The sequence below is a fragment of the Triticum dicoccoides genome, chromosome 6A (assembly GCF_002162155.2).
Source record: "Triticum dicoccoides isolate Atlit2015 ecotype Zavitan chromosome 6A, WEW_v2.0, whole genome shotgun sequence".
In the NCBI taxonomy this organism is placed as follows: Eukaryota; Viridiplantae; Streptophyta; class Magnoliopsida; order Poales; family Poaceae; genus Triticum; species Triticum dicoccoides.
The window spans coordinates 581,655,480-581,676,841 of NC_041390.1; the positions used below are offsets into that span (position 1 = coordinate 581,655,480).

At 45.2% G+C, this 21,362-nt stretch overlaps 2 protein-coding genes, 6 non-coding genes and 1 pseudogene across 8 annotated transcripts; 1 reads left to right on the forward strand and 8 right to left on the reverse strand.

Annotated features, from left to right (window-relative positions):
• Positions 1–3,615: 3,615 nt before the first annotated feature.
• On the forward strand, positions 3,616–8,332 carry LOC119318120 (pentatricopeptide repeat-containing protein At5g27270-like). Its single transcript, XM_037592644.1, has 9 exons — positions 3,616–4,149; positions 4,552–5,929; positions 6,018–6,329; positions 6,425–6,529; positions 6,628–6,715; positions 6,838–6,959; positions 7,065–7,129; positions 7,219–7,819; positions 8,073–8,332. The coding sequence occupies exons 1-8, from the start codon at positions 3,637–3,639 to the stop codon at positions 7,774–7,776; spliced, it is 3,141 nt and encodes a 1,046-aa protein (XP_037448541.1). The 5' UTR covers positions 3,616–3,636; the 3' UTR covers positions 7,777–7,819; positions 8,073–8,332.
• A 2,523-nt stretch (positions 8,333–10,855) lies between these two features.
• LOC119319784 lies at positions 10,856–10,939 on the reverse strand. Its single transcript, XR_005154638.1, has one exon. It is a non-coding gene; the product is annotated as a small nucleolar RNA R16 (small nucleolar RNA).
• Positions 10,940–10,989: 50 nt separating this feature from the next.
• Positions 10,990–11,077, reverse strand: LOC119319785. The gene has a single exon (XR_005154639.1). It is a non-coding gene; the product is annotated as a small nucleolar RNA R16 (small nucleolar RNA).
• Positions 11,078–11,774: 697 nt separating this feature from the next.
• LOC119319860 lies at positions 11,775–11,846 on the reverse strand (annotated as a pseudogene).
• A 115-nt stretch (positions 11,847–11,961) lies between these two features.
• LOC119319770 lies at positions 11,962–12,033 on the reverse strand. Its single transcript, XR_005154626.1, has one exon. It is a non-coding gene; the product is annotated as a small nucleolar RNA R66 (small nucleolar RNA).
• Positions 12,034–12,455: 422 nt separating this feature from the next.
• Positions 12,456–12,545, reverse strand: LOC119319717. Its single transcript, XR_005154585.1, has one exon. It is a non-coding gene; the product is annotated as a small nucleolar RNA SNORD96 family (small nucleolar RNA).
• A 710-nt stretch (positions 12,546–13,255) lies between these two features.
• LOC119318121 (heat shock cognate 70 kDa protein 2-like) lies at positions 13,256–17,111 on the reverse strand. Its single transcript, XM_037592645.1, has 2 exons — positions 16,782–17,111; positions 13,256–15,198 (listed from the first exon to the last, which is right to left on the reverse strand). The coding sequence occupies exons 1-2, from the start codon at positions 16,993–16,995 to the stop codon at positions 13,469–13,471; spliced, it is 1,944 nt and encodes a 647-aa protein (XP_037448542.1). The 5' UTR covers positions 16,996–17,111; the 3' UTR covers positions 13,256–13,468.
• LOC119319840 lies at positions 15,401–15,541 on the reverse strand. The gene has a single exon (XR_005154663.1). It is a non-coding gene; the product is annotated as a small nucleolar RNA F1/F2/snoR5a (small nucleolar RNA).
• On the reverse strand, positions 15,584–15,667 carry LOC119319730. The gene has a single exon (XR_005154597.1). It is a non-coding gene; the product is annotated as a small nucleolar RNA Z196/R39/R59 family (small nucleolar RNA).
• Positions 17,112–21,362: the final 4,251 nt, after the last annotated feature.

The following is a 21,362-nucleotide window of genomic DNA, read 5'->3' on the forward strand; positions in this document are numbered from 1 at the left end:
ATAACGTGTACAATGTGTAGTACCGTAAAATACCAGCAAACGAAAAAGAATTAAAATGGAAAACACAAAATTAAATAAAAAAGAAATCATAAAACCAAAAAAACCCCAAACATTTTAGTACCGGTTGGTGTTACCAACCGATACTAAAGGGCTCCCGGCCCCCGGAGTTGGCTCGTGCCACGTGGTTGCCCTTTAGCACCGGTTCGTGCTGAACCGGTACTAAAGGGGGGGCCTTTAGTGACCACACTTTAGTGCCGGTTATGGAACCGGTACTAAAGGGCCTTACGAACCGGTGCTATTGCCCGGTTCTGCACTAATCCACGTTCCACATGCACATGAAAAAGGGCAGCAACGCCATGGTCATTGGCGTTTCTATGATGGGCTGCAACGCCAGCGCCTTCGGTGTTTCTTATCTGGTCCGCAATGCTAGCTACCTCGACGTTTTTTCTTTGGTCAGAAACGCTAGCTACCTCGGCGTTTCTATGTTGGACAGAAACGACGCGGGCTGTGGCGTTGCTAAAAGGGTCAGATCGTGAAATACTTTCACATCGAGTTCATTTTGTGACAAAGTTCGTTCAAAGGGTCAGAATAGTGATTTCGTCCGATCGACTCGGTGTCGGTGGTCCGTCGCCGCGATGGACTCCTGGACCAGGCTTCAGCTGGGCCAGGCCCACGATCTAAATTTTCTGTAAAGTTAATGTTAATAGGGAATCCTCAAAAAGAAAGTTAATGTCGATAGGGGATTATCAGCAGCTAGGCCATTAGTTATAGATTATGAAAAAAAATTGTCTAAAAACGCAGTTAGGGCATTTACAGCTGGACTTCACAGATTTTAAACCGCTAGTAACTATCATCAATGAAGAGATGTGTAGATTGGAAGAATCCAACCAATAGACACACAAAGACACACAAACAACGACCGGATTCAAGTAGATCCATCAAAGACAAACACCAACCGAATCAGAAGAGATCCACCGAAGACACACCTTCACACGACCTCCGACGACATTAGGCACATTTCCAGAACCGATGCTAGATAAAAGGCCTTAGAGCATCTACAGTTGGGCGCCTCGTACCGGTCTCAAACGTCCGGACGACCCGCTCGGTCACTGGCCGGTCTCGTTTTCCTGACCCAGTCGGGCGCCTCAAATGCCTAGGCTGTCCGGCACCCCTCATATCCAGCCCAAATATGGGGCGGATATGGGGGCGCCCGGGCACGCCCGCCACGTCGCCCCGGCCCACCCCTACCCCACTTTGTCCCCACAAATATCCCCAATCCGGAAACCCTAACTCACTCCACTCTTGATTTGTCTCCTCTTCTTCCCTCCGATTTCTACGATTCGATCCACTCCAACCACTCCGATGACTGCGGCCACCATGTCGAGCGTCGGCAGCCGCTCGTCCTCCGACTCTGACGAGGATCTAGCCCTCCGCATTGCCCTCGAGAGGTCCAAGGTGGAAACGGGTGGCAGTTTTGGATCGGCCTCGCCTTTCCCCCGTCGACGCTGGCTCCTCCTGGCCCACGCTTGGCTCCACACGGGTTGCGCAGTCCGCGCCTCCCCACGTCGTCCCCTTGCCCCACCGCCTGTTGTTCCCCCACGCGGGCAGCAGTGGGTGCTTGTGCCCACCACCATGGCGGCGGCCCGAACATGCATGACAGAGTCAGAGGCGCGAGCCGCCCGCCGCGAGAGGCAGTGGGCAAGGGAGAAGGACGCGGCAGAGAGCTCTGTCCGCCGCCGCCACGGGTTACCCGCGGAGCCCGACGAGGACGAGCGGCTTCTCGCGTGGGTCTGCCGCTAGTCGCTTATGACGGCGGAGACAGACGCTCAGCGGCTCCGCCGGAAGAATGCGAAGGCTCTCGGGCTAGCTATCGAGCACTCTGAACGTGAGGCCAAGGAGAACGTGATGGAGGCGGCTCGGCTGGCCAAGCTGAAGCGACAGCAGGACCGGGCCGTCCGACGCCTCAAGGGCCTCATCATCGTCTCCTCCTCTTCCGACGACGACGATGGCTCCTCGTTTGACGAGTCGGACGATCCTCCACCAGCTGCCGACGGCTACAACTGCCCTGACGACAGGAAGGGGAAGGGGCCGGCCCGGAAGTGGTGAAGATCCGCTTTGCTTCAATTTAGTTTTGAGTTTTAGATGTAGTCTCAAGTTGTCCGTCGTTTGAACTTTGGTGGTCATTTGAGCATATGATCTTCTGGTGAAAGTATTGTGCTTGCATGTGTCCATTTGCTGATCTACGTATTTTGATCGACATTACATGGTTTAGTATGAATATAGAGGATCGGATATGAGATACACGGATGTGGACGAGGCTATTAGAGAAGTTCCCGGTCACTGCCCACAGACGCGTCCGGGCGTGTCCGCGGGCGTTTAAGGGGTCATATTTGTCCTCTGCAGCTAAGCATCTACAAAGAGCATCTACAACCGGCATCATCAAATCCTCCTCAAACATGGACGTTCCCGGTCAGTGACCAGATAGGAGAGAGAAGGAAAAAATAACCTAACCGGACCTCTTATATCATCCCTGTACGTCTGGGCTGTCCTCGAACCCTCGTATTAAAGACAAATGTAGGGTGAATACGAGGACTCACGGACGCGCCCGGTCAGTCTGCCACGTAAGACGCGGCCCACCCTGAACCACTTTTTCTCTTTTCTTTATTCATTCTTTTCTTTCTCTCTGTTCATCTCCATTAATCATGTGCAAGTGATCCGACATATAAGAAAGAAAATGAGGAGTGTGGATGTATGAACGGACAAATAAGGGTTCAAAATGAACATGCCTGGTCACTGACCCTGCGTGTCTTCGGACGTTTATGGGGTCATATTTGCTGAGTCCGACTGTAGATGCTCTTTCGGAGAAGAGTTGTATAGGATCTGCATTAGATGAGATCAATAAGATCTTTTTTTAAGATACAAGACAAGTTCAAAAATTATGAAGAAAATTGAAGACACTCATCCAATCTTTGATGTACAAACTTAAAAAGTTTCAGCTCCTAATTCAAACTACACTTAAACAATTAAAAAATCGGATATGAATACTATCAAAATCAGTGGAAGGCAGGCGTCCTCGCGTGCTGCGCCACTTACACATCATGGAGAACGGCGTTTTGGCTCTCGGAAGCGCGCGCTCCCATGTGAATAGTAAACAAAAAATATAATAAATGTTTTTAAAAAAATCTTTTTTAGATGTTCGTGTTAGTGCCACAAGCATCCTTAAAAAGATTTCATGGGAAACAGCAGCGGTGTTTCACTGGTGAAAAAACAAATTTAGGATGACATTTTGGAGTAACATTTGCTGTTTATCTTTTTCACAGGCTTAAATGTTTAATCTTTTTGCCTACAAATTTGAATGTAGCATTGGATGTGACAGTACACATGGGATTTTTGTTGAATTTTTTTTGGCATTTCAAAAAATATCCAACGGATTTCCGGTTGTGATATCATTTGTTTTTCCAACTTGCTGATTGGGGTCAATTTGTACCCCATCCTCGTCTCTTTGAGCTGACCCAGATAGTAACCTTCACACTGACAGGTGGGTCCCACCCGATTTAACCAGAGATAAAAAAGAGAGGAGAAACCCCAACCTTATCTCGTAATCGCTCCGCTTTCCCGCGTCCGTCCACCGCGCCGATGCCTTCTGCTCCTCCTCCTCCTCCTCACACTCCACTCGCCGCCCCGACCGCCGCCGTCTCCGTCACCTGCTCCTACCGGGAGGACGATGACGGCGCCGCCTCGTGGTCGCTCTCCTCCGGCGCGCCCTCCTCCTCCTCGCCGTCGTCGTCGCGGGGGCGCCGCCCGCCGCCTTACCGGCGGCTCCTCCACGACGAGGCGCGGCGCCTCCGCCAGGAGCGCCGCGGCCAGGGCGCCGGCGCCGGAACGCCCCGGTGGGTGCGCCGCACCGAGGGCCAGATGGCCCGGTACGTCGAGGACGACCGCGCCGGCCACGTCCACGGCCGCCACGTCGTCGCCGCGGCACGCGCCGCACGCGCCACCGCGTCCCGCCCGCCCGCCGGCGGGTCCGCCATGCGAGAGGCCATGGCCTCCTTCGTCGCCAAGCTCACCTTCCGCGAGATGTGCGTCGTCCTCCGCGAGCAGCGCGGGTGGCGCCAGGCCCACGATTTCTTCTCGTGGATGAAGCTCCAGGTACAGAACAAGATTCCCCCACACAATCGCAGCATCCGAACCATTTTTTTTCTTCAAATTTTCCGTGATTTAATCCGCCCCGATGCGATGTTGAGCTGAATCCTCAGCAATTTTGCTCCGTTTTGAGCTGAAAATTCTGAGCGCTAGTTGAACAATTCTGATTCATGCATGTATAATCAACCAATGGATCATTGCTGTTCATCTTGGTTCTTTTTTATTCTCAGACTTTGATTTTTTGGAAAAATCTCGGTCATTTTTCGTTCAAAATTCATCACTCGTTTTTCATTCAAGAATTCAAATTTTGGATGGTGCTTTTCGAAAAGCTCGTCAATTTCGTTAAGGGGCGTGTATATTTCACAAAACGAAATCCAAAACCTTGGTCCGCACCTATTTTTCTTGCAGCTGTGCTACGAGCCCAGCGTGGTCGCCTACACCATCCTCCTCAGGGCGTATGGCAACGCCGGCAAGATCGAGCTCGCCGAGGAGGCGTTCCTGGAGATGCTCGAGGCCGGCGTGGAGCCGGACGCGGTGGCGTGCGGCACCCTGCTGTGCGCGTACGCGCGCCGGGGGAGGCACGGCGACATGATGCTCTTCTACGCCGCGACGCGCAGGCGCGGTGTGGCGCCGCCCGTCTCCGCCTTCAACTTCATGCTCTCCTCCCTGCAGAAGCACAGGCTCCACGGCAAGGTGATCCAACTCTGGAAACACATGATGGAAATGGAAGAAGCCAACAATGTGGTGCCAAATCACTTCACATACACAGTTGTGATCGGTTCATTTGTCAAGGAGGGTCTCCTGGAGGAGGCCATGGATGTCATGGGGAAGATGAGGGCCTCCCGACTCATCCCGGAGGAGGCGACGTACAGTTGCCTGATCAGCTTGAGTTCCAGGCATGGCAGAGGGGAGCAGGTTGTGATGCTCTATGAGGAGATGAGGGCTCATGGCATTGTCCCCAGCAACTACACATGTGCATCCCTCCTGGCACTCTATGACAAGAGTGAGGACTACTCGAAGGCGCTCTCGCTCTTCTCGGAGATGGAGCGAAGCAGGGTTGTCATTGATGAGGTCATCTATGGGATCCTCATTAGGATCTATGGTAAGATCGGGCTCTACGACGATGCGCAGCGCACTTTTGAGGAAATTGACAGTGCGGGTCTTCTGAGTGATGAACAGACTTATGTGGCAATGGCTCAAGTTCACATGAATGCTCGCAACTATGATAAGGCATTGCAGGTTTTCGGTTTGATGAGATCGAGGAATGTGAAGCCTTCATCGTTCTCTTACGGCGCTCTTCTTCGATGCCATGTCGCGAGGGAAGACATAGCTGCAGCTGAAGATGTCTTCAGAGCTCTGTGCAAATATGGTCTCCCTGATGTGTTCTGCTGCAATGACCTACTGAGATTATATGTCAAGCTGGGCCAGCTAGAGAAGGCAAGTGCATTCATTCTGAAGATGAGAAAAGAAGATATCCAGCTTGATGAGGCCCTCTGCATGACTGTAATGGAAGTTTGCTGCAAAAGCGGGATGATCGCCGATGCGGATAAGATACTGAAAGAGATGAACAATGGTGGAGTGACCATGAAGAGTTCAACAATGGTTTCTATGATAGAGATGTATGCTAGAAACAGAACCAGTGTGATGCAGGAACAAGATAGTTCGTCGAAGGCACTAGCCTGTCAGACCGACAGTTCGGCACTGAACGCGGCGTTGAAGTCATTGTTGGACACACCTGGGGGTTCGTCCATCGCATGCCAATTGATCAGAAAATTGGCTAGGGAAGGTGAGGAAGCCAGGTACCACACAGATCATGGTGTTCATGCCTAACCATACTGTCATCCACTGCTGTTTATTTATTTATTTTTCTGCAGGGAGGACATGTGAGGCAAAATTCCTTCATGAACAGCTGACTCAGTTGGGAGTCAAGCCTGAAGATTCAGCAACAGCCACTCTCATTGTCCAATATGGCCAGGAACAGAAGTTACATCAAGCAGAGGAACTGTTTGAGTCAGAATCGACATCGTTTCCAATAGGAGCGCCTGTCTACAATGCCATGGTCGATGCATTATGCAAGTGCGGCAATATCGAGGAGGCGTATCGTCTCTTTATGAAAATGGCTGATCAAGGCCATAGCAGAGATGTTGTGACAATTAGCATACTTGTCACTCACCTGACCAAACATGGTAAATATTTTTTCTAACTGCTACCAATCCTTATGCAGTAAGTTTGGTGAGGCGCTTTGCTTCTGTGTATACTCACACTGCGACATTACTCCCAGGAAAGTTTCAGGAGGTGGAGAACATCATACATGGCTGCTTCCATGGTGAAGTTGAGCTTGATACTGTTGTGTATAATACATTTATCAAGTCGATGCTCGAGTCAGGTCTGGATAAACATCTTTTCCTCTTCATAAGGTGGGCAAGCAAAATTTTCAGGGCATGGGTGCCATGGCTAACTGCTACAGCTTTAGTTTCCAAACAGGCAAACTATACTCAGCTGTCAACATATATGATCGCATGATATCCACTGGGGTTCGTCGGTCCTTGCAGACTTTCAATATAATGATAAGGTAGATAATCTTGATAAAACCACAGGAAAATGGGAGTTGGGAGTATGCAACTGTTTTTTCTCTTTTATGTTTGTGTTGAGACTTGAGACCACTTTGTCATTAGCTTCAGTTTTCTTGTTCAGTGTTTATGGCCTAGGAGGAAAGCTGGACAAGGCTGCTGAAATGTTTGCTGCTGCACAAGAGCTAGGCTTGCTGATCGACGAGAAGATATACACTAACATGCTTAACTTCTATGGAAAGGCTGGTTAGTCCCTTCTACCTTGCGTATAGGAATCAAAGAAGATTTCCCTTTTCATGTTCGACGAGTTTTTCGCACTCTCGTTCGTACTATTCAGTGCAATTTCTTCAGGGAGACATCAGGAGGCGTCTTCACTATTCGATAGAATGAAGGAACTTGGTATCATGCCTGGAAAGGTATGCTTCCGTTGGTGTCTGACTTCTGAAACTACAGTTATCTGCATTGAGATTGACTACTGTGACTGAAACTTGCAATCAATGTGCAGATCAGTTTCAACTCCATGATCAATGCCTATGCCACTTCCAGGCTGCATGATGAAGCAGAGATTGTTTTCCAGGAGATGCAATCACACGGTCAAGTTCCCGACTCGACGACGTACCTTGCATTGATCAGATCATACTCAGAAAGTAGATGCTACTCCAAAGCTGAGAAAGCCATCCAGATGATGTTGAGCAGCGGCATAACCCCTTCATGCCCTCATTTTAGCCACCTCATTATTGCCTTTCTGAAGGCAGACCAGATTGATGAAGCCCAGAGGATCTGCGGCCAGATGCAGGAGATTGGTGTGGCTGTTGATTTAGCATGTTGCCGGGCAATGATGAGGGCGTACCTTGAGCACGGTCGCGTCGACGAGGGCATATCGCTCTTCGAGACAACACGCGGGTCACTGAAACCTGACAGCTTCATCCTGAGTGCTGCATTTCATCTCTATGAGCATTCAGGCAGCGAGCCTGAAGCTGGGGATGTGCTGGAAGCCATCGGTCTACATGGTGCCTCTTTTTTGAGAAGTTTAAAGGTTGGATCAAAGTTGGAACCAACTTAATAACGACCATATCATGTGCCCATCAAGCCAGCAACCATCACAGGTATCTTCCTCTTGCATGTATGTTCTTCCACAAATTTATTTCCTACTGATTTGTGTTACTAGATCCAGATGAGCCCATTGTTGTGTATGTTGTTCTAGATGATATTGTACTAGTTCATATGTACATTAGGACAAGTTTTATACCAAGATGTTGTAAAATGTACATTTCAGAAAAATATTTCAGAAACAGTGATATATAACTTCTCCAAAATGTATAACTTAATGTTGTACTGATCTGTTTGATCAACTCACAGCATTTAACATGTTACAAAGAATGAAGACTTAACAGTTCGCTGTCTGAAGCTTGAAGGTGTATTTTCAACAGCAAAGGAGGTCTGTTACTCTGCTTCCACTTAAAAATCCCATATACAGGGTGAATGGTTAGTCTAGTAATGAGATTGTAAAATTGAAAAATAATAAACAGTTGACCAGGGTTCTTCCAAGTTCAATCTGCAAGTATGGAGATATAACTTTTTTGGTATTACCCATTAAAGAATTGCCTGCTATTGTGCCATTTACCTCTGCAAGTGGCCGATTTGTCTCAACTTTCCTAGTCAGATACATACAGTTAGGAAGATTCTCTGAAACTTTCCGGTAAAAAAAGATATTCTCAGAAGTTCAAACTTCCAAAAGAAGGTGACATCTATTCTACTTTTATTTTGTGTTATAAGCACGCAAAACAATATGTTCCGTGTGATTATTAATGTTACTCAGAGATGGGACGAAAATATAGCTGTCATATTTCAATGTGGGGCTTAAAAGATGTACTTATTTCATAAAAATCGCAGCAATTTCACCTTTCTATCTATTTGAATTGTCTGAGATAGTTTACCAGTCAACGTGCCAGGAAATTAAAGTGCTGGACTGGGTTGGGCCGTTGTTGTCAATCTCTCAATTTCTGAATGTTAGTGATTTATAAGAATTCTCATACATTGAGCATCTCTGCAGTTTAAGAAAACAAAGTTGACAAAGTTTCTGACTTGTCACATATGATTCATCCAGTGCAATGCTAACCAGAACAGCTACAAACTAACTCTGCCAAAGCTCGGTCACTACCAACAAGCTCCAGCCACTGTAATAAACATCTCCAACCTGGAATCATGTTTAATCTGTTTATTTGGGTTTAGAGCATCTGCACAGAAAAAATAAAAGCATAATGGAAGTAGAAGTAGCTCCTCAGCGCAAGATTTCTTTGTGGGTTCATCGCTCAGTCGGAAACCAAATTTTCAGCCAATTTACTACTCTCATTGAAATAACAGTTCAATTACTTGGGGTTGAGGCAAACAATCTGTCTCAATTGCAAATTCGAGTATAGAGTCATCATGCTGAAATTTAAAATCTGTTGAGACCAACATAATTAGTTCCTACCCAAGTTACGAAATTCGACTATCAACAACGAAGAAGGTGGATAGATTCTTACAAATCCTACAAATGAATCCACTCCAAACAAGATATTGCAGCTGTGCATCACGGTGATCACCAGCACCGACGACAAGAGAGCATGCTAGGGACAACCCACATAGGTTGCACCCTGTTGTCACGGCCCATGAAAATGAAGATGTTTGGATTGAGTTTAGAGCCATCTCCCTGCAGCGGCTTGCCCACCTCAAGTGCAACCCAACTTTCAGCCTCATGGCAGTAGCAGTATATTGGCATATAAGATAATCCAGTTTGCATATTCCAGTTCAACAAGAAGCAAGGAAATTTGAAAATCCTTATAAGCTCTGTTTTGGGAGCTTATCTTCCGCAGACATCTTGCGTCTAGAGGAGTTGCAAAGCAGATAGATTTTTAAGCTTACATACAAATTGGAAGAGAAGATGGACTGTCAAAGATCCTTTTCCAGTAGCACAAACAAAGAGGGCCTGAAGCAAGTGATTGTCTAATCTCTACTTGGGAAGACTTCCAATCTAGAAAAACCAAAGTTGAACAAATTTAGAGTACATAGGGGGGAAAGGGGTGGAGATCTGAACTCCAGCTAAGCCTTCACAAACAAATTTGGAGTAATATTGCAAGGTTGCTGTCTCTAATCTTCAAACTAGATATATGCACACACGATTACAGATAGGTACTACATAACAAGAAAGGAAGGCGTCATACCTCAAGCAGCCTGTGCTCAACTGCCAGAGAAGTGAGGGTCTAGCTGAATACAGGATCAGGCAACAGCTTTATCTTGAAGACTCCAAGAACCTGATGTTTATGAAGAACTCCTGTGTTGATCTCGGGTTTGCAGCTGTGTTTAAATTACACTGATCGGTTTAGGACCAGCTCATTGATTAAATGAATCGACCATTAGCTGTAGATGATAACTTTGTCAAGTCAAATGAAGTATATGGACCACGTGGCATATCGTGGAAAGCGATCAAAACTTGATATGAACCCCCAAAAATAATGTATATGAGGGCGCCCCTCGATGTAATTGATTAGTATAAATAATTCAGTAAACATGTGACAGCGGCATAGTTACCGCTAACCACATCTGTGTGTGCATACCGAATTTGTATGTCCTATGGTTGCAGCTTCGCTGCCGTGCATACGGCTCCCAATGCAAGAATAACCTGTATGATCCTAAAATTAAAGAAAGTTGGTCTCATACGCTTCAGGTTCCACAAGGGAAAGGATCAAATGTGTAAGCCAGCGCCAAAGTGAACACAAACAACTTACAACACCAAGGAAATGTGCAATAAGAACATCCCAATCATTTTCGCGCAGTGAAGGAAGCAAGTGCTCAATAACACCCTTGTCTACCTGATACATATATAATATGACTGGTAATTCTATGGAAATTAAATGGAAGGAAAAGGTAGCTCATCGCACAGCAAGGGCAAAATGGTACTGAACAGATGAGATGCCGTGTGTTGAGATCTTTAACATTAAAAGAAGGGTATGGAAATGACTTGTTGAAGTGCTCTGGATGCCAAGTCCTTTAACATACTGCCATTAATCAAAAGAAATTCACAGAAGAGATGGACATAAATACCGCAGTACACCAAAATTGTGCAGGCAAGATAACTTGATAAAAGTCGTTTGAAGCTGATGGGTGGCATCAGATAATAAGCGGAGTTTTGTAAACATATCAAAGGTTCAGTGTTTACCATATAATATTTCACATCATTTGCAGGGTTTGATAAATTTGTATGGGGAAAAAAGAACGACAAATAAAGTGCTTTATGCCAGGCATCAGATAATAAGCGGAGATTATTAGTCCACACATGGAATTTTCCATTGAGAGTGTAGGATATCTGATCAACACTTGCCAGCAGGAAAGTAAAATAATTCTAAATATTTTAGAACAATATCTGAGAAGGGGTTCTTGGTTAGACCATTTGACTCCAGAGCAATGGCAAAGGCCGCAAAGGGTTGGTAAGTAAACCGTCTCACTATCCACGCTCGCTGCGTCCCCCTCAGATCCGGGTCCAGTAAAAAACTTGACTCCCAACTAAGAGGGAGAATAGGAACTAACGCAAACATGAGAAAAAGCAGAAGAAAAAAAGTAATTGAAAATGTAATGTTTGAGACGATTGGAGAAGATAGATAATGTTTCTTCTCGGATGCCAACCACAAGGCTAGCTCGGATGATGCAGACATATTTGTCCAGGAGGCCAAAACAGAGACCAGATAGCTAAAAAAACACAAACGAATAACAAAATCAGATATGTTGTTGATTCAGATCCATCTGGGTAATAATATACTCCCTCCGTTTCATATTAGTTGTCTCTGAAATGGATATATCTAGACATATTTCAATGCTAGATAGATCCATTTGAGCGACAACTAATATGGAACGGAGGGAGTAGGTCTCATCAATGTATGAGTCAGGCCACTACTTTTTAACACTCAGCAACGGGATACATGAACGACAATCTCCAATCATAGGAAAGAAAAATCAAACGGAAACCTTATGAAGTACCCTCAGTTCAGGCCCACAGTTCTTTGACACTGAGAATTAATGGTTGAGCTGTCAGACAATGCTTTCTAGGCAAATTCAGACCACAGTGATGCTCAGAGCTCAGTGCATATCTCCATCCATGACACTAGAAGGTACACACGATCAAACAATACTCGAGCAAAAGTTAAGGAAGAGGATCATGGAACAACATAATATTCAAATTGGTAGACCAGGAACAATAGAAGATCAAATCAGTGGCCGTAGGGATTATGCTTATGATTTTGATCAAGGAAGAAAACTCAGGTCTCAAATATGTGCCATCACTGGACTCACCGAACTGAGCTGCAGATAAAACGACGACTTAAAAACCATCAAACATTTATGATAAGAACAGCAGGAGCAATTTTGGAGAATGTTATTCGCTGCACCTCACAATCGGTAAGAGACTCAAGATCTACATAAAGTGTAGCCCATAAGAATCAATCTATAAAATTTTAACATAGATCAAATCAGAAACACAAAAGTTCTATTTTGGAGGAAATCTGGTAGGTGGGCATCTGAATTGAAGACTTTCACAACATGGCACACAGAGCGCACCAATCAGTCCCGAAAGATGTGTGTTTTGTTCATGATTTTCATCACTCTCCGGCCAGATTCTCGACAATACACATAATATCTAAAGAATTTTGAAAGTATTCGGAAAAATTACACACTTAAGAAGCAAAAACGACGATCAAAAGCTGTTCAATTTGGCCTCAGAATTGCAGAATGAGCATGGGAGCACATCAACCAATCAGTCCCGAAAGATGGTATGATTAATAGGTTTTTCATCACCAGGCAAACATAAACAGAAATACAGATACACAAACATCCAGGTCTACAGTACAGAACTTAGATTACTACAGAAATTGCAGATTTGGCAGCATGGCACAATCAGTCCCGATTGTTCGCGTTTCTCGCGTGCAGAAACCCATTGAGAAGCACAACATTGACCACCAGAAATAACACTGCTCAGACATCCAAGGAAGTAGCAGCATCAGCTCTTATGCGGCAACTGCAAACGTTTTGAAAAACAAGCCTTAACTTCATCATCATTTCCATAAATTTTCCAGTAGCAAATGCACTACAGCTATATTAAAGAGGAATCAAGTCCCAGATCCTATAACTGGTTTCCAAGCAAAGACAGACCTAAAATTCATCACTGGATAACAGCACCGAGTTAAGATTGTTTTCAATACCTGTGGAAAAATCCATAAATCAAATAAACAAGAAAAGAAATGGCAAAAGAACAAGAGGCTTTCAGAAGAGGGAGCTTGTTTGTCCTCATCACAACAATCTTCTCCAGGAAAAACAAAAGCAAAACAAACATAAAACAAAGAAAACAAAACAAAACAAAGTAAAGTTATAAAATTAAGTCAGCACTGTCCTCCAGGCTTCCAAACACAGAAGACAGCAAGACAGAAGGACGTAGAGAAGTAACTGAACTAAAAAAGCAGATGGCTCGGTCATACAGAAAATCAATCTCAAAAGAGAAAATGATACTAGTATACTGCCCAAAATCACCAGATGATTTAGAATAATACTTGTATTACTTAGACGTGACGTGACCCATAATCCACTGATGTTCCACGAATGTCAACTCGCACAGAATAACCCTGACCACTCGTACCAAAACACACCGCAACCCAGTCTCAGATAACATAGGACACACATAATAACTAAGAAGCAGGCTTCACCGCCTCTGCAACAGAACATCGACTCATTTAGTCGACCTCCTCGATCTTGGGGCCAGCACCGCCGGAAGCAGCCGGGGTGTCGTCGTCCATGCCGCCCTCCATGTCGGCACCAGCGCCCTGGTACATCTTGGCGATGATGGGGTTGCACAGGGCCTCCAGCTCCTTCATCTTGTCCTCGAACTCGTCCGCCTCAGCGAGCTGGTTCGTGTCCAGCCACTGGATGGCAGCGTCGATGGCGTCCTCAATCTTCTTCTTGTCGTCCGCTGGCAGCTTGGAGGCAATCTTCTCATCCTTGATGGTGTTGCGCATGTTGTAGGAGTAGTTCTCCAGGGCGTTCTTTGACTCCACCTTCTTCTTGTGCTCCTCATCCTCAGACTTGTACTTCTCAGCCTCCTGGACCATCTTCTCAATCTCCTCCTTGCTCAGCCTGCCCTTGTCGTTGGTGATGGTGATCTTGTTCTTCTGCCCAGTCGTCTTGTCCTCGGCAGACACGTTCAGGATACCATTGGCATCAATGTCAAAGCAGACAGTGATCTGGGGAACTCCCCTGGGTGCAGGAGGGATGCCGGACAGCTCGAACTTGCCAAGGAGGTTGTTGTCACGGGTCCTGGTCCTCTCACCCTCGTACACCTGGATGAGCACACCAGGCTGGTTGTCCGAGTAGGTGGAGAAGACCTGCTCCTTCTTGGTGGGGATGGTGGTGTTCCTTGGGATCAAGACCGTCATCACACCCCCGGCCGTCTCCAGACCAAGAGAAAGAGGAGTGACATCCAACAGCAGCAGGTCCTGGACCTTCTCGTTGCCCTCTCCACTCAAGATGGCAGCCTGGACAGCAGCTCCATAGGCAACAGCCTCATCAGGGTTGATGCTCTTGCAGAGCTCTTTGCCGTTGAAGAAGTCCTGGAGAAGCTGCTGCACTCTGGGAATCCTAGTGGAACCACCAACAAGGACAACATCGTGCACGGTGCTCTTGTCCATCTTTGCGTCCCTCAAACACTTCTCCACAGGCTCCATACACTTCCTGAACAGATCCATGTTCATCTCCTCAAACCTGGCACGGGTGATGGTGGAGTAGAAGTCAATGCCCTCAAACAGCGAGTCAATCTCAATGGTGGTCTGGGCAGTGGAGGAGAGAGTTCTCTTTGCCCTCTCACAGGATGTCCTCAGCCTCCGCAGAGCTCTTGGGTTGCCACTGATGTCCTTCTTGTTCTTCCTCTTGAACTCCTGGACGAAGTGGTTGACCATCCTGTTGTCAAAGTCCTCACCACCAAGATGAGTGTCACCAGCTGTGGCTTTAACCTCGAAGATACCCTCCTCAATGGTGAGAAGAGAGACATCAAAGGTACCACCTCCAAGGTCAAAGATGAGGACGTTCTTCTCACCAACACTGGAAGCCTTCTTGTCAAGACCATAAGCAATGGCAGCAGCTGTTGGCTCGTTGATGATACGGAGGACATTGATGCCAGCAATGACACCAGCATCCTTGGTAGCCTGCCTCTGCGAGTCATTGAAGTATGCAGGTACAGTGACAACAGCATTCTTCACAGTGGTGCCAAGGAAAGCTTCTGCAATCTCACGCATCTTGATGAGGACCATAGAAGATATCTCCTCAGCTGCAAACTGCTTCTCCTCACCCTTGTACTGGACATTGATCATGGGCTTGTCACCAGGTCCAGCAACAACCTTGAAGGGCCACAGCTTAATATCACTCTGGACAGTAGAATCAGTGAACCTACGGCCAATGAGACGCTTGGCATCTGCACAAAACAGTTCATGTCAGAAATTGAACAGAAAAGTAACACCAACCATTATATGAGAAGTTCAATCTCATGCTACTTAATTAAACTGAGGCAAAGCAGACAACAAATGACTAAGGCAGAAAACATGGTTCATGTATATAAATGGACTGGGGCATGTATCTAGAGGTCCCTATCCAATAATAAACCCTCCTAAGCAATGTTATGTAAACGGATATATAGTAACTAGAGGCTCATTAGGAGCAGCCAGCGTCGCAAAGTTCCACCCCCCCTCATTTTCTGCCACATTTCAAGACACAGAATCACAAAAAAATGACCAGGTGTCAGATACCAAATGGCATTTGGTGATGAACATTGCATTAAACAAAGCAAAATTAACTTGCCATGCAATCTCAGCCGAAAGATGGTGATCTTGTTTATAATAATCACAGTGATTCAGCAAATGGTATTGTTTGCATCACAGATAGCACAGCAAAACAGGTTCAGCATCGAATCCCAAAAAGTTTTAATCACATGAAGATATCTTATAACTATATACAAACAGCAATGGGAGATCAGATGGTAGTGCATGTGTAAAATGATCATCATTTCTCCCATCAAGTCATGCATGCCAAACGAACAACAGACAAAAAGGATAATTTGCCATGAACCATCATATCAAAATCCCATAAGTAAAAAAATAAGTAAAAAACAATGGGAGATTGAGCCACAGATTGTTCAGATTGAAAACCATGAAAGCTATGGGCACATTTAGCTCGCTGCCCAGTCTTGCCACATCTAAAATTAAACAGGCAAAAAAGGAGCAAATCAAAGGTATTCGCCCCAATTCCGCTTCACAAAACGTGGTAGCAAACTTAATGGCCCAAAGCCATCCATCATAAATTCAGCAGAAAAGCGCTTGGATTTCTTACCATCATCCATCTGCTAGCTCCAAAAATTAAAGAGAAACGCCAACAGTAACTAATTCAAATGATAAAGCAACACAAAGTGTGCAGCGAACAGCAAGCCTACCATACAACTATGTGGAATTTCAACAGAACAGTTCCAATACTACATTGTGTTAAGACATACTTGCTTTAACTGACATGAACAAGAGGACACAAGGCAGACAATGTATATTTATAAAACATGTTAAACAAATCGCACTTGGCAAGACAAAGCAATCAAGCTCTAATATAACATTAATAATAATACAAGATCTAATATGTATCAACCGAGACACATGTCAACAGAGTGTTAAACAACTCACAGTCCAGATCAACTATAAACAAATAGATCTAAGTGAGACCAAACAACAAGATCCAACTGTGCAAGTCATATATACTAATACTAACAGATCTGACACCTCAATACCAACCAGCTACAACAGCCACCTCTAGGAACCATTGCCAGCACAGAAATCTTTATAGCTACGACCACGGATCTGAGCGGCCAGGACCAACAACACTTAGATCCATGGAAACATTACCAAAACACGCTAACCGGAGTAAATCGAGGGTAGCCTAGTAATAATCAATTTATGAAAACAGTAAGCAGATCTGAGAGCTGTGACGAGTGCAAAGGCAAAGAGACGGGGCGCTCACCGAAGACGGTGTTGATGGGGTTCATGGCCACCTGGTTCTTGGCGGCGTCGCCGATGAGGCGCTCCGAGTCGGTGAAGGCGACGTACGACGGCGTGGTGCGGTTGCCCTGGTCATTGGCGATGATCTCGACCCGGTCGTGCTGCCACACGCCGACGCACGAGTAGGTCGTGCCGAGGTCGATGCCGATCGCCGGCCCGTCGCCCTTCGCCGCCATCTCTCGCGCTCAGGGGATGCTGAAGCTCTCTACCGTGTGTGTGTGTTTTTCTTTCGGGGTGGCAGAAGCGGCGGCGGGTCAAGGAGGAGGGGGGCGGAGGGGGGCTAGGGTTTGAAGTGGAGGATTGCTGGAGGCGGAACCGGGGATTTTATAATTTGGCAGGGGAGGGCTCGTGAAGCTCTAGAAGGTTCCTGGGCTGCCGGGCGGGATCGTAGAGCCGTTGAGATCTGATCCTGCGGCTGATGGCGCACGGGGCGTCCTTCTCCCGGCTGCCCTTTCCGTTTTGGGATGTTTATTTTCGAGGAAACCCACTTGAATTTCTGGTGATGCATGGAAACACTTCACGTGGAAAGTGTCATGAGGTTTTCGCTGCTAGGGTGTACTAGCATCTTGGCATATTCCATGTTCGCCGCAGTGTCCTGCTTGCGTGATTGGGGGCGGAAGATATTCACCATTGTTTGTTTCAATGCGATCGTGTCAAGGAAATATGGGATGCACTACGGTGTGCTAACAGGTCCATATTAGAGAGACCGATCGGGATCGATAACACTTGAAATTCTCTCCAAAACTGATGTTGTTTCCAATGATCTCCAAGCGGCGGAAGTGGCCCTTGTAGCGGCGTGGTACATATATGGTGGCAATGTTGACAAATGGTTATAGGAGTTTCGGTCCAAACAATGAAGAAAACGACAGTATCTATTTGAGTTTTGGCTATAAATTACCGCTTCGGAAGCGTAATCATGTGCGGGCAAAACCTAGTCATGGTTTGGCCAAGATAAATGTCGATGCAACTTTCTGTGAAAGATACCCTATCATACGCATGTGGCGTCGTTGCCCGCTACGACCATGGTGACTTTGTTGCGGCGACAAACAGGTTTCTACCACACGCTAAATCAGCATAGCCTCAGTCCATCAAGAACGGACTATATATCTCAGCAAAGTTTTGTTTGCAATAGTGTTGAAACATGCCTTAATTACGACAAAATGAATCTACATTGTTAGCTTGGGCTGCAATACGACCGCCCACAGCTAACTCACCTTGGTCGTGGCCAGCCCAACCTTGTTTTATTTGGGGGGAGAAGCGAATCATATTATACCTTCTTTTTTTTGTCTGGAGAAATAGGTCAGACATCGACTAAAGCATTTCCCTGACGGTCAAAATTGCTATTCTTTTTTCCAAAAAAAAAACACAATTCCAAAGACATTGGATTTGTCACTATCCAGAAAACCTAAACGACGGTCGAAAATCCAAGCAACATCACGGAACGGAAGCTAAATCAACACAAAAAGAAGAATGAAGGCTAGCTAGAGAGACCGACTCTGGGAGCAGACCTGTACATGAAGAAGATGTCGCGGTTGCTGGTCTGGCAATGGAAGCACGCACCAAGGAACTGGTCGTACGGCAGCCCTCCCCCCGACCTCCAATCGCACATGTGAGGTCGTCCTTCACGTCGGAGTTGACGGGACGGGTCAACTAATCGTCCGACGCATCGTCCCCTCTAATGGCCGAGGTGTTGTCGCCGCAGATCCCGCTCGTACCCCGGCCCTGCAGGCCGCCGACTCGAAGAGCGGCACCGCTGCGGTGGGAGCAGGGAGGAAGGTGAGGAGGCCCGACGATGTCATGTCGTCATCTGTGACGCTGTCGACGACATTGGTTGGAAAGGGACGCGACATTGGTTGGGAAGGGTCGTGGCATGTGGGTAGCAATGGGGGGTCGGACGACTATTGGAGATAGATAGCAAGGCTCCGAACAACAGTCGTCCTCCAAGGATCCTTTGACCGGCCAGCGGTGGATTTGGCGACCTCATGGTGTCCCGCATCCATGGAGGCCAACTAGATGAGGATGATAAGCATGGGCTATTGCCTCGATCTCTCGACATGTGGCGCCCTGAGGAGTAAGGGCGGCGACTGGAGCAGCCAACGGCCAATGCTCCATGAAGTTCTCTGACATGAGCGCACAAGGGGGCTAGGTCCTCGAGCAGACAACCTCTCACCATGCGGGGATGTTAGCGTTAATTACGCAATGAGACTAAGTGGGGGCAGAATGAACCTTTTTCGTCCACTAGTTTGTGTGGTTGCGTACGTGGAATGGCAGAGTTTTTGTCCGCTCTTTTGTGTGGTTAATCGGTTTGACTGGTTGGCCATTCACTAGTTGATGGGTTGACCGTTAACTTTTGATAAAAGTATGAATACAAAAATAAGTTCATAAAATTTGAAAAAATATCGTGAGTTCAATTTTTTTTAAAACCCTAAATTTGGAAAAAGTTAAGAATTCCAAGAAGATCATGAATTTCAAAAAAGTCATAGAATATTGAAAAATCTGTGGATTTTCAAAAAAAATCATGAAGTTGAGAAAAGTTAGGGAATTTGAATAAAGTTCATGAATTCTAAAAAATCAGGAATATTTAAAAAGTTAAATGACTTGAAAAGGTTCATTAACAGGAAAGTTTGCGAATTTTAAAAAATGTAATAACTTTGAAAAGGTTTAAATTTAAAAGAGACAAAAAAAGAAACATAAAAAATAAAAAGCAAAAAGACACTAAAACCCGGAAACACTCATGCTGGGAAAAGGCGACAGGGAAACCAACCAGAAAAGCCGGCGGAAAAACCGGTGACAAAAAAACCTAAGGCCTCTTTTGGTTCATAGAATAGGATTATCATAGGAATAGGAATCTTGTAGGAAATGAGATGACATGTATCTCAAATCCTATGAGTAGAATAGAAAACAAGATGTCATTTGATTGACATCAAAGGAATTTTTTCATTGAGTCTAGACTCTTTTTTATTTTTCTATGAAATATGGAGGATAGGAACCAATCCTATGTAGGAATAGGAATCCATTCCTATGAACTAAAGAGCTCTAAAAGCCTATGCGGGGAGATACGTTGTGGAGTGTGTGAGCGCTCCGGTTACACGTTTCTTTTTGCGGGCAATCCATGGCGCTTTATTAATATCAATGCATTCCTAGGACAATCAACCAACAGGCTTTATACAGCACCTATAACGCCCATTAACGTGCAATCGGAGTTTGTCGCTATGATTACACATTAACAGGCGCTATATGTACTGTATAGGAAATGTGGCTCCTATATGCAGCGTTCGGCAACAAATACACGCGTCGCACAAGGCCTCACCTGACTGGGCTGGGCCAGCAATAGGTTGTACTGTAGTGCCAAAACGGTCAAAATTCTCAATAAAAAACATGTACATGCAAGGATTAACAGATGTGAACATTTTTTTAAATTTCAAACATATTTTTTAAAGTGAATATTTCTTGAAATGCGGACAATGTTTTTAGAAACACGACAAAATTTTGAATATGTGAACACTACATGAACATTTTTTCAAAAAGGAGACATTTTTAGAAAAAATGAAAATGCAAACATTTTTTGAAAATGACAGGAAATGAAACATGGAAGTTTTTTGAGTTTCTAAACAAAGTTTCTGAAAAATATATTTTTTCTAAATTCGGAATGATATTGGAAATTTGTGAATGTTTTTTTGTAAAAAGACTTGAAAATTGTATAAATAAATAAAAACTGAAGTGCCCAAAAGGTTTTTTTAGGTAACCCGAGAACTCGGTTTATGAACCTTCTAGAAGGTTCCCAAAACCGATCAGGAACCTTCCAAGAGGTTCACAAAAGTCGATTTCAGCAAACTAGGACGCACATTTACCTAGTTCGGTTCCTCTCGTGTGCGCAAAATGCATGGTGGCACCAATTTTACGCACAAGGCGTCAAATAGGGAATTTGGCTCCTATACGTCGTGTTCTGCATCAAATAGACGCACATCACAAAGGGGGCTCGCCCGACTGGGTTGGCCCTGCAATGACTGGTACTGTAGTGCAAAGCGGTTAAATTTCAGCCGGTAGAACTGGTGAGCTTTGCTAACTACTAGGCAACGCTAAACTTTAAGAACTATCAACAACGGCAGATCCAAACATTCTTTTAAATTTTAAATACAAATTTTTGGGAAAAGAGATTTTTTTATAAACACAATCACTTTCAAATTTGTGAACATATTTTTAGAACTCAAACTTTAAGAATATCTCTATCAGTGTTTTGAAACTTCAAACTTGAAAACATGGTCATTTTTTTGAAACCATGCTTTTTAAAAAATACTATGAATACTTGTTTAGAAACTCAATAATTTTTTGGTTTCATGAAGATCTTTTGATAAATGAAAACATTTTCTTAAATTTTCATTTTTTTTAAATGCAGACAATTTTTGAAAGTAATAAAATTGTTTTAAAAACGGGAACATTTATTGAAACTCCAATAAAAATTTGGAAATGCAATTTTTTTTGGATTTGTGAACATTTTTTTAGAAAACATGGATACCTTTTGATATCCTGAACAATATTTGAA